Here is a 13,293-nt window from a genome sequence, read left to right on the forward strand (position 1 = left end):
TTTTGAAGAGAACTTTAACCTGGTTTAGCCCCTAAACTGTATATTTTTGGAATATGTAAGTGCAAATGTAAAAACTATAAATATGAAATAATATAAAAAGGACAGACTGCTACTCATAATATAGCGGAGATGCCGAGTTGCAGACAGGCACAACAAAAAGACTGTCAAACAAGTAAGTTTTTGGCCAAAAAGGCCTTCATCAGAATTTGGCAAAACACACACACACACACACACACACACACACACACACACACACACACACATTCTATGGCTCCCGAGGCCAGAGTGCGAGCAGGAGTGCAAGACAGGAGAAGAAATCTGAAAGTTGGTGGTAAAGAGGTGGCTGGTGTGGGGAGAGGGGAAGAGGGAAGATAGGGATGAGGTGAAAAGAGGATAGGGCAACATAGTACAGTCAGGAAGTAAAGACAGAGGGCGGGTAGGGGGACGCAGTGGAATGAAGGGAGCTGTGTAGTGCTAGAGTGGGAACAGGGAAAGGGATAAGTGAGTGTAGGACAATGAATAATGAAAGATGAAGCACGGAGGAGTATGGGAGGGTAGGATATACTGCACAGAGAGTTCCCATATTCAGAAAAGCTGGTGTTGATAGTAAGGATACAGACGGCACAATCTGTGAAGCAGTCATTAAAATGAAGAATGTTGTGTTGGGCAGCATCCTCAGCAACTGGATGGTCCAGCTGTTTCCTGGCCACAGTCTGTTGGTGGCAATTCATGTGGACAGATAGCTTGTTGGTTGTCATGCCTTTGGAGATCTTAATTACCTCCCAACTTTGTACAGAAATGTATCTCGTGTGCCTTATCTCTCCAGTCATCCCCACCTCCCAAGTCCCACTGCCCAGCCATAAAGGCGCATTCCCCTCATGAATTAGTACCACACAGGAATGGAGCAACTGAATCACATTCTCTGCCAGGGTTTCAACTACATCTCAGCATGCCCTGAAATGAGAAATGTCCTACCCACTACCATTCCACCCTTTCCTGCAGTGGTATTCCACCGCACACTGAAACTACACAATATCCTTGACCTTTGCAACACAACACTTGCTCCCAAACCCTTTTCTCATGGCTCATATCCCTGTAACAGACCTAGATGCAAGATCTGTCCCATACATTCTTCCATCACCACCTACTCCAGTCCGGTTACAAACATCATCAATCCAATCAGAGGCAGGACTATCTGTAAAAACAGTCATTGGATGTACAAGCTAAGTTGCAACTTCTGTGCTGCACTCTACATGGGCATGACAGCTAACAAGATGTCTGTTCGCATGAATGGCCACTGAAAACCTGCGGCCAAGAAACAACTGGACCATCCACTTGCTGAGCACACTGCCCAACACAACATTCTTCATTTTAATGACTACTTCCCAACTGCACTTAGCTGCCATATTAATTTTTAAATATGGTTTACATCATAATATTTGTTTTTTGCTCTTTGAATCCTGTGATCACCATATCATTCAGTTCTATTGAAGACACACAACTTCTCTCTTCAGGTTGCTATATTTCCATTTCTGAGATGCATCTATTTCCCCTCAACCAAGTTGCCAAAGTCATCGTAGCTAATTTATAGCCAGGAAGTTTCATAACAGCGCACACTCCACTGCAGAGTGAAATTCTCATTCTGGAAACATCTCCCAGGCTGTGGCTAAGCCATGTCTCCGCGATATCCTTTCTTTCACGAGTGCTAGTTCTGCAAGGTTCGCAGGAGAGCTTCTGTAAAGTTTGGAAGGTAGGAGACGAGATGCTGGCAGAAGTGAAGCTGTGAGGATGGGACACGAATCGTGCTTGGGTAGCTCCAATAGTAGAGCACTTGCCCGCGAAAGGCAAAGGTCCCGACTTAGAGTCTCAGTCCGGCACACAGTTTTAATCTGCCAGGAAGTTTTAAAGCTAATTTATAACCTACATCTTTACTGCAGGGTTGCTGTGGCTGTAGAGAAGTGCAAAACAGCAGGAACTGTTTAAAAATTTACTTCTTGTTGATTCACATAATTAGTACTTAATTTTAAAATTGAAAATTGTGTTTGAAACAAATCATCAGTAAATTTGAGTGTGAATGCAAATATAGTAGAAAACAAAAACCATGAATTCACAAATAGTTGCTGATCTTTCCAGAACTATCATGTTGCATTCCCATAAATAATATTTTCCCTGTTATTCGAATGCAGTGATACCCACATCATTAATTTCTATGAAAGATACTTGCCTTATCTCTCGAGGCTACTGCTGATGAAACGTGAGCAAAGCGTACAGGTGTGCCCGTCACTGCAGTTACGTCGGGAGCACCGTGAGCAGCTGATGTAACTGATGAGATGATGGAGTTAGCACTGTTGCCACTTCCAGCACTGGATGCCGTTGTGTCGGTAGCACTCGCAGGTGTCAGCCACGCAGCGACCACACTCGAGCTGCTCGCACGATGCCCTGGGCTTGTTGATCGTGGTGGCAACTCAGGCGGGTGGAGAGTACTATTTGTGCCAGCTGCAAGGGCAGAGAAAAACACTGTATTCACAGCAGTGCCCTAATGTGAACACAGGAGCAGTTCATTTATTAGCAATTATCTCTCATTCATCATGCAATAAATATCTAGAATGTAATTTTCTTCTGTAAGTTTTATCTTTTGACAAAAGAAACAAGAATGTACTTATACCTACAGGATACTTTTCTGGATATTCAGACTGACATATGCTTTCCATTAAGTAATGTTGCATTAGCATCAGCAGTATGAAATGTATTGCAGCAGTCAGCTGACGATGATACTATACTGACATATTAGGTGTACTGTTAGCCTTTGTCATGTTTACAGTGCAACAGACATCAGCTGCATGACTGGAATCCATTCCACTTATTTTCGGGCACTCTGCAATTCATACCGCATCCTCACAACAGGCATATCATATTCTATATCTGAGAGGACTGGGGATGGGATTTATTTAATTGTATGTTTTTCATTCCACGAAATATTACATAATATTAAACACTATATTATATTGCAGATACAGTAAATATTCTGTATAGTTCTTAAGAACTAAATGTTACATAATATATTTGTAGACAGATAGTGTTCATGTATGTAACATGATTTAAAAAACATCAGCTCACATTTATTCCAACATACTTCTCAAAAAATCTTTTTTGCACAAGACCAAAGTTTCTTGTGCTGGGATCCTTGTATGAAACATTCTTCCTTTACGTGTCACATCTAATCTGGGTACAATTTCAAGATATAACATTCACCAACAAATAAAAATGCAAAAATTTTGAACTATCACATGGTGAGCTACTTCTTCCCTTCTGTAATGGAACATCCAGATAATAGTTAGGGTCCTGGGAAGAAGAGCCATAAGACTTATTTTCTGACCAACCAAGAATATAAATGAGATGCTATGACCAGTTAAGGGCAGTCTCAGAGACTCTGGGATTTATGACAATCCTTGTACGTGGGGAAGCAATTACACAGGTCACTCTATGTGCACTGTTGTCAACTGCTGTACAGAACACTAAAGGCACATTAAAAATCGTGAATTTGAGAAATCAGCAATTTCTAAAGTCTCGAGAATAAACACAGAATAATGTTTTATGAAACTGAAATTCTATCCTTCGTTTAAGGAAACAGAAGAAATTAGAATGTGTGAAAATAAATTTAACTGCAACAGAGGCTAAAACTGTAGTAGTGCAAAGAAGCACGTTGCGACTGCTGGAAGACAGAAATAGGCTGAACTGCCTACATTCTAACAAAACGGGTGGCACCAATGGTGCAAACATGGACACTATCTCTGGAAACACAACAAACATTGATCAATCACAAGCAGTCTATGGGCTATAAATAGTTACCATCACAGCAGTCAGTTATTCCTAATGAAGGTGACAGGTTATTTTGTTGAAAGCTCAAAATTCTATCCAGATTTGAGGTGATAAGTAAACTGAGAAGGTTTTATTCATGTTTCTTGGATGTTTAAAATTTTGATTTACCTCTACTACTGTTTATTGCCTCGAGAAGTGTTTCACTTCAGTTTATGCTGTGTACTGTAACTGAATAGGTAATGCACTATTTCTGAAAACATGAATTTATGATTTGCTTTGTGGCAGATTTCTTCGAGTGTGTTTTTTTGTGGCACTGTGACACTTTAATATAATTGGTTGTGTAGTGTACCTGCCACTTTTCAAATGACACAAGGTCTAAAGTGCACCAACAGCTCAATGAGGTACTTAAACACACAGTGTGTGCGAGACGTAGTTCAGGTCGGATTTTGTTCTGTTGTGTTCTGCAGGTGTTTTTTGTCCCATTCCTTGGGGCCACTCATTCAGGTTACCATGAACATGAACCAAGAAATTTAATTCAAAACTCTCTATAAACAAGCATAACCCTTTCTTCTGCACCTTCAAAATGAGTATGCAATTGATGCTCCCATTTTCCAAGATGACAAAGGCCACATTCACATAGCTGCACACATACATTCGTTGTTTGACGAACATGCTGGCACCCTATCACACCTCTACTGGCCTGTTAATTGCATAAGATTAGTCATGAGGAAAACATCTGGGACTAGTTGGAACAATAGGTGAAATAGTGCAACTAAAATCCCCGCAATTCGGCCTCTCGAAAGGCTCTAATCATCAATGATTGCCTATAGCTGAAAATGGCACACCTGAAGAAACTTGTGGACACTATTCCTTGGCCATATTGATACCAGTTTAAACACTACTGGCAGTGTCACACAGTGTTAGTGTGATGGATGAGAACATGAAAATACTGATCATACATAAAATCTATAACTACGTGGGTCGAAGGCTTCTATCCAGTCACTTACCAACTAGTGTCGGGTGGCAATAGAAGACAGCAAAAGGAAAGCTGAAGTTTGAAACTTCATTCTTAAGAAATCATTCATGCAGAGGATCATATGAACATATCATCGTTTGACTATTGCACAGACTACCATGAAGGATACAGCAATAGACATCCCTGGTGTAGAGAGGCAACTGAAAGAGTTGAAAACAGTTTACCAGGTTATACAGGGAGTATTCTGTGGCACTGGCCCCTTTGCTTTCTTAATCTCAAATATCTTGCACAGGAAAAAAGTTGCAGGTGGCTCCTGTATATAAGAAACGTAAAGAACAGACCTGCTCAATTACAGACCAATATTCTTAACACTGGTTTGCTGCAGAATTCTTGAACGCATTCTGAGTCTGAACATAAAAAATTCCTTGAGACAGAAAAGTTTCTACCCACAAGGATGTGATAGGTTGTCATGTCTTTGTATGAAGCAACTGTATAACAATTTAAATTCACGATATCCAGTGACTTACGGTGCTATACAACAAGTTCATGTATTTCATAGAAGTGTATGGGGCCTGAAGATGGCAAAATGAAATGAAAAAACTGATTGCTTTCAGAATAAAATAATATATCTTAAAGTATATGACTGTCGGTGAATTTTATTGATAATGAAAATGACAAAATTTTTAGTTGGGGTGATGAACGGCAATGTGCTTCAAGTATATAAACATGTAAAGTAATGCGGATGAGTAGAAAAAACATCCTGTAATGTTCAACTACAGCATTATTTGTGTGCTGCTTGACACAGTCACATTGACATTTTAGGGGCAGATGTTGACTCAGACCACAATTTATTTGTTGTGAATTGAGGAAATTGAAAATGTTAGGAAATTGAAGAGATTGATTATATAATGTTAAGACAGAGCTTTCAGACCCAACTGTAAAACTCTTCCAGAGGAAGATATGGACTCTTCCCACAATTTATTGGCTTCAAAATGCAGATAACACACAAAGAAATTGCAAAAATGTAGGAAATTAAAAAGATGGGACTAGGTGTAAGTTGAAAGAATTCAGAGGTTACTGGGAGTTTCAGAGAGAGCATGTGGCAGTGCTTCACTAGAACAAGGAAACGGATTACAGTAAAAGATGAATAAGTAGCATTAAGAGATGAAATGCTGAAGGCAGAAGAGGATGAAATACGAAAAAAGATAAGGCCTAGTAGATATCTGTGGATAACACAGGAGACATTGAATTTACTTGATGAAAGGAGAAAATATAAAAACGCAGCAAATGAAAAAGGAGAAGGTGAATACAAAGATCAAAAAATTTGAGTGACGGGCAATGCAAAGTGGCTAAGGAGGAATAGTTAGAGGAGAAATTTAAGGATTTAGAAGCATATTTCAATATGGCAAAACTAGACATAACCTACAGGAAAATTAAACAGGCCTTTGGAGATAAGAGAAGCACTTTATGAATATCAGGAGCTCGGACAGAAAAACAGTACTAAGTGAACAAGGGAGAGCTGAAAGGTGGAAGCAGTGCCTAGAGTGTCTATTAATGTTAGATGAAATTGATGGCAATATTACACAAATAGAAGACATTGGAGATGAAGACAAGATGGGAGATACGATATTGAGAGAAGAACTTGACAGAGCACTGAAAGATCTACATGGAAACAAGGCCCTGGGAGTAGATGACATTCCATCAGAACTATTGATAGCCTCTTCTAACTGGTGTGCAAGATGTATGACACAGTTGGAACACCTTCAGACTCAAGATTAATGTGATAATTCCAATTCCAAACAAAGCAGTTGCTGATGTGTGTGAAAATTACTGAACTATCAGTTTAATAAGTCATTGTTGCAAAACACTTGCACATACTCTGTAAAGAAAAAGGGAAAAACTAGTAGAAGCCAACCTCGGGGATAATCAGTTTTGAGTCCAGGGAAATGCAGGAACAAGTGAGGCAATAGTGACCTTACAAAATTATCGTAGAAGATAGGTTAAGGAAATTCAAGCCAATGTTTATAACATTTGTAGATTTAGGGAAGTTTTGAAAATGTTGACTGCAGTACTCTCATTGAAATTTTGAAGGTATCAGGGATAAAATACACAGAATAAAAGGCTCCTTACATCTTGTACAGAAACCAGATGGCAGTTAAGAGTCGAGGGGCCTGTAAGAGAAGCAGGGATTGAGAAGGTAGAGAGACTGAGCTGTAGTTTATCCCTGATGTTCATTCTGTACAATGAGCAAGCAGTAAAGGAAACTGAAGAAACATTAGGAGTAGGAATTAAAGTTCAGGGTGGGTTACCAAGCGAAGAATATAGTAAGCCAATTCAGAAGGGATACAAAAAGAAATGAACACATCTGCTTGGTAGTGGGAAGGCAAATACTTGTATTCGTTTTAGTGTCAGTATTTTGGGAAAGTGTAGCTCATCTATAAAGGAAAGTGTACAGAATGCTTTTGTGACCCATTCTCAAGTACTGCCCCCTCGTATTGTGAAGCAATTTATTATAAGTTGTGCCTTTATGGATTTTTATTAAATCAATGTGTAGTCTGAAAATTTTGGAGAAAGGACAATTGCAACAAAACAATACATTTTGTGATACACAATTGCTTGTCAATTATATGTTTCATTGTACATACCAAAATGTATTTCTTAAAGAACTCTTAAATTATAATTTGCCAATGTTAACAAATTTTTACATCAATTAGTTAATTCATTATAAGTGGTTGATTGTGAAAGAATAACTATGAAATGAAATGGAGAGGGAAGGGAGATGAGAAAATAGGAAGAGTAATGTAGCAGTGTCACTAGTATTTAAAGGGACTGTTACAATGACTTAACCTACATACGCATTAAGCACTGTCTGTAGCAACTGGCTCAGTCAACTGTGTTGGCAGAACCAACCTCTTAGTACATACATCTTCGTAATACTAACAACAATTATCTTGTGAACAAATGTCTACATGACAGTCACAAAGGTCTGACCAATCATCGGCACTTCCAGCTGAATACAGCAAAAACCTCTAGCTAAATCAAAGAGTGTTACGGAAATATCCAATTTATAAATTTAATGTCATCTGCATACTGTGAGGGGGAGAAAATAACTAAGTTTGCAAAATACAACAGGACAAGGTTTTGGATGATAATCCATAACATTTTGATTGCAAACAGCTGCTTATTGATTTGTGGGAAAGATAAAAAAAGAAATTTTTTGTTTTAATTATTGGTGTATTACTGATTTTATATAATCTGTATAGTTTGACATCCTGTCTGTGAAAAAAATCTCTGCAGGGGCAGATGCAGGAGCTTCGACATCAGTTACACAACTCACACCAAAATACATCTACCTGTACCTACATTGTTCCAGGTGGAGGTGATAAAGTCAGGCTCAAGAATAGAAGAAAAAACTAATTTTAACATAATGATGAATTTTATTTTCAGCTGTATTTTTGTGCAAATCAAAATCACTAACTGTATTTTGTATAGTAGAATTCACTACAGCAGGCCATTACTAATCATCAATGAATGCTTTTAAATTATTTACTGTTGTATTAGGAGTCTCAACGAAGAGAAGAAACAAAAGAAGAAGATGGAGGAATGATAAAGTCTTTCAATTAATATTTCATACAAAATTAAAAATTTAAGCATTGACTGATCATCATCATCATCACCATCATCATCGTCATCAGCTGCTGCTTTTGACACAGTTATCTTCCCAGATTATCTAACACAAGCAAAAAATTTGTGTCCCAAGTTCAACCAAATTTATTCCACACCATGCTGCCTCTATACAAATGTACTGCTTCCAAGAATGTTTGTTATTGTTTAAAGGTAAAATAAAGTCAACAGTTGCCTTTCTGCTTGGTTTTCAAGTTATGGGGGAGGGAAAAATGTTTCCTTTAAGTGATGTCACAGACATAATTGTAACAACTGTTTTTACTGCCACATTTATTTTGATTATGTGCATTATTCATGTACTTTAGGACATCACCCACAGAAATTTATCAAAAGATCATTTCACACTCACAAAATTTTCAAACAAAGCTGTTCAATTTTTTTAAAAGACTAAAAGTTTTTCAATTCTTTTTGCACACTATTCCATGAGCAAAAATAAAGCTAAAAACATTTTCATCTGCATTAGTTTTTGAAACTACTCATGAAACTATAATTTCTGAGAAAAATGTATTTGTCGCTTTACCACTGTTAATGAAACTTGTCTGGCTATGTGTTATACCATACTCTATTATTTCATCATTCAAATTTATTCTATTTGCATGTTGTAAATTTACATCACCTAAGAAAGACCAAAGGAGAAAAACTTTCAATATCAATTAAATGCAAATAAAAATGATGAAACTAATAAGAGATAGCGTTTCATCTTCTTTATAGCATATGTTCATGACACCCAAGCAGAATCTAGATTCAGAGACTCCACAAACCCAAACAAATTAAGGCAGAGATATCAATCACTAATACTCACTCAATAAGTCTAGTGCGGGTCCATGTGACTGCTGCTTAGGACTATAGGGCAGAGTTGCAGGTCCTTGCCTGGAACGAGTGTAACTGCGAGGTTCCAAGGGTGGAGTTCCATTTGCTCGTGGGGAGCTACTGCCCGTGCCAGAAGCAACACGGACCGCACAACGCAGATGGTTGTGCAGATTAGGTAGTGCTCTGAAGATAAGACACAAATATAAAACATGGCATGTTCCTAGAAAACAATGTAAGCTAACTTCCTACTCTAACATAATGTCACATGCTAGCTAGACCTGAGGGTAAGTTAGTAAGTGTCTACACTTCTGTTCTAATTATCTAGAACAGCTTAGTGCTCTAGCCAGCCAGTAGATGGCACCATTTTATTTACTTGTAGCAGGTCACATCAGTTCACTTTGCACTCTTGTGGAGTAAACATAGTTATGCCACTTTTCATTTGCACAGACGAAGAACAGAGTTCTGTAAATCATTTTTTGTTATCTGAAAGTGTGCCAAGAGCTCAAGTTCATAAAGCTTTCAGCACATTGTTTTCCCATGGAGAAATGTTCTCCAGAGGACTGAACAATACAATTGTAGCCAAACAAGCAAGAAGACCACGGAAAGAACAGGAACCGATGTCCAGTCATATTACTGTTGTCAACATTTAACAAGTTGTTAGCCTGGTTCTGCATAAGTGACAAGTGACTTTTGATAAAGTGAAAAACTAAATACACATTAGTCATGATTCCGTGTGACTTGATTCATAACAGGCTCAGCTTTCATACAGTCTGTGTGGGAGGAGTCCCAAAACAATTCAATAGAGAGTTGTGTGAGAATCTATCAGCAGCTACTGCACTGTCATGCCAATTAAATAAAATGTTTTTGAAAGAAATCATCAAAAGAGATGAAAGATTGGTTAATCAATTTTCACCAGAGAGCAAACACCGCAGCATGGAATGGAAACATCCCAAACCGCCAACCAAAAGAAATTCAAAGAGTCAACCCTCTGCAGAAAAAAGTGTTGTTCACAGCTTTCTTTGGGGACACACAAGTGCAAATTCTGGAACATTGGCTGGAAAAAGGGTCAACAGAAAATGGCCAATACTACAATTATTTGCTTCACAGCGAGTTACAACCTACAATTCAAAACACAACACTCGCTTCTATTGACAAACAATGTATTTTTTATTTATTTTTTTCATGACAATGTGCATCCACATATCCCTGACTTCATTGTTCTGACTCTTCAGAATACGAATTTTGAGGTTTTTGAGCATTTCACATACAGTCCTTATCACGTCCTGTCAAATTTCCATTTGTTTTGTCCCTTAAAACTGTTTAAGCGACCATTAATAGAACTCCGATGAAGAGGGGATTGAAGCAGTGGAAGTAGATAAACTGTCTTGCTGTTCAGCTGTTTTCAAGAAAACTAGATAGTTGCAGCATATTATGGAAGCTCTGCTAGTCAAAATATCAAACCAACGTAGAGGAAAGAAATGATGATGATGTAAAGTGTACAGCTTTTCTTCCATGCATCAGAAATATTTCTTCAGAACTATGAAGAAATACCAAGTGAATAGTGATCTTCTGCCTGAATCTATAAGAATATTGTGTGCATTCAGTAAAAGGTACATAGGACAAACTACATACACTGTACAGGAATGATACACAGAACACAGATGGCACACTTGTCTTCTACAACCAAATATATGATAGTCGAGCATTTCATTTCAATTGTAGCAGAAAAGGAACGAAATAGAGAGATATAAATGAGTAATAAATTAAATAAATAAACAAAAAATTAAATAAGATATAAATAAATAAGAACTGAGTGTGGTGGTGGAATGACGGCTGTGTAGTGCCAGAATGGGAGCAGAGAAGGGGTTGGATGGGTGGACAGTGACTAACGAAGTTTGAGGCAAGGAATGTTCCGGGAACATAGGATGTGTTGCAAGGAAAGTTCCCACCTGCGCAATTCAGATAAGCTGGAGTTGATGGGAAGGACCCATATGGCACAGGTTGTGAAGCAGTCACTGAAATTAAGGATATCATATTTGGCAGCGTGTTCAGCAACAGGGTGGTCTACTTGCTTCTAGGCCACAGTTTGTTAGTGGCCATTCATGCGGACAGACAGCCTGTTAGTTGTCACTTCTACATAGAATGAATGCACAGTGGTTGTAGAAGACATGACTCATTTCACAGGATGTTAGGGACCAGACTGGAGTAGGTGGTAGTGGGAGGATATATGGGACAGATCTTGCACCTAGGTCTATTACAGGGGTATGAGCCATAAGGTAAGGGATTGGGAGCAAGGGTTGTGTAAGGATGGGTGAGTATATTCAGTAGGTTCAGTGGACAGTGGAATACCACTGTGGGAGAGGTGGGAAGGATAGTGGACAGGACATTTCTCATTTCAGGGCACAACAAGAGGTAATCGAAATCCTGGCAGGGAATTTAATTCAGTTGCTCCAGTCCTGGGTGGTACTGAGTTACGAGGGGAATGCTCCTCTGTGGCCGGACTGTGGGGCATTGGGAGACTGGAAAGATAAGGCGCCGGAGATTTGTTTTTGTACAAGGATGGGAGGATAATTACAGTCAGTGAAGGCTTCAGTGAGGCCCTCGGTATATTTTGAGAGAAACTGCTCATCACTGCAGATGCGACGACCATGGGTGGCTAGGATGTGAGGAAGTGACTTCGTGGTATGGAATGTGTGGGAGCTAAGTGGGTGTATTGCTGGTGGTTAGTAGGTCTGATATGGCGCAACTGAATTACCATCTCCGCCAGGGTTTTGATTACCTCTTGTTGTGCCCTGAAATGAGAAATGTCCTGCCCACTATCCTTCCCACCCCTCCTACAGCGGTACTCTACCGTCCACTGAACCTACACAACATACTTGTCCATCCTTACACAACACCTGCTCCCAATCCCTTATCTCATGGCCCATACCCCTGTAATGGACCTAGATTCAGGACCTGTCCCATACATCCTCCCACCACCATTTACTACAATCTGGCCACTAACATCACCTATCCCAGGAAAGGCAGGGCTGGGCTACCTGTGAAACCAGTCATGTCATCTACAAGCTAAGCTGCAACCATTGTGCTGCATTCTATGTAGACATGACAACCAACAGGCTGTCTGTCCACATGAATGGCCACCTACATGGGTCTTATCACAAGCAACTGACTTGTCACGGCGAGAACTAACATGGGCTGTAAATAGCTGAATATTGAGTGCACGGACATGTGTCAGTTGACAGATAAATGCATAGTAGATCTGGAAATAGGTGGCGTGGTATGGCAAAATGTAAGGACAGGTGGCGTGGCACGGTGAAATGTAAGACAGACAGTAAATAATAAAACCTTTATAAGTTTGCCGAGACATGCCGTTACATTCAAATACAAATAATGGAAAATCCGGGTTGGAATAATGACAATATTATGAATCTTCTTTCCTTTCAAATGTTTTTATTACTTTTTTTAATATAACACTATGAATGTAAGGGTGCATCCCAGTGCTCTTATTCAGGTTTTATTATTTACTACTACGCCACCTATTTCTGGGCCTTATTTGCGCTTGCCTGTCAAATAACGCTTGACCATGGCCTCAGTATTCAGCTGGTATCAGCCCACACTTCTTCACACGATGATACATCCTCTATGGCAGGGATTTTTATTCTTCTATTTATTTTGTTTTCCTTGCCATTCTTTTTTATTTCTGGCCCATTTGATTTTCATTCTGAGTTCATGCACTTCGCTACAGTTTATACAGTTTTAATATGTTTGTAGTACTGCCCATGTCATGGTCCTACATGATACTGTAGTTATTTTCCTCCAGGTAAGCATTATACAATAGACTTTTACATGTTTTATCTATTTCTTGGTCTGGTTAATTAGTCTGGTTGATATACTTTTATTGTATTATTCTCCAGGTTTCTTTCTAAAACTTCATGCATTTATCATGGCTGTCTCCTCCAGTCCACTAATAATACTTTGATTACCATTTCTTTTAAGAATGTTTT

At 38.9% G+C, this 13,293-nt stretch overlaps 1 protein-coding gene across 2 annotated transcripts in view; it reads right to left on the reverse strand.

Annotated features, from left to right (window-relative positions):
* LOC126282143 (E3 ubiquitin-protein ligase SH3RF1) overlaps positions 1-13,293 on the reverse strand; it is a 220,261-nt gene that overhangs the window by 118,412 nt on the left and 88,556 nt on the right. For both annotated transcript variants that reach the window (XM_049981645.1, XM_049981644.1), the window contains exons 10-11: positions 9,282-9,472; positions 2,225-2,496 (exon numbers count right to left, since the gene is read on the reverse strand). In XM_049981645.1, coding sequence (XP_049837602.1) covers positions 2,225-2,496; positions 9,282-9,472 — 463 coding nt within the window. The remainder of the gene's footprint in view (positions 1-2,224; positions 2,497-9,281; positions 9,473-13,293) is intronic.

The sequence above is a fragment of the Schistocerca gregaria genome, chromosome 7 (assembly GCF_023897955.1).
Source record: "Schistocerca gregaria isolate iqSchGreg1 chromosome 7, iqSchGreg1.2, whole genome shotgun sequence".
Classification (NCBI taxonomy): domain Eukaryota; kingdom Metazoa; phylum Arthropoda; class Insecta; order Orthoptera; family Acrididae; genus Schistocerca; species Schistocerca gregaria.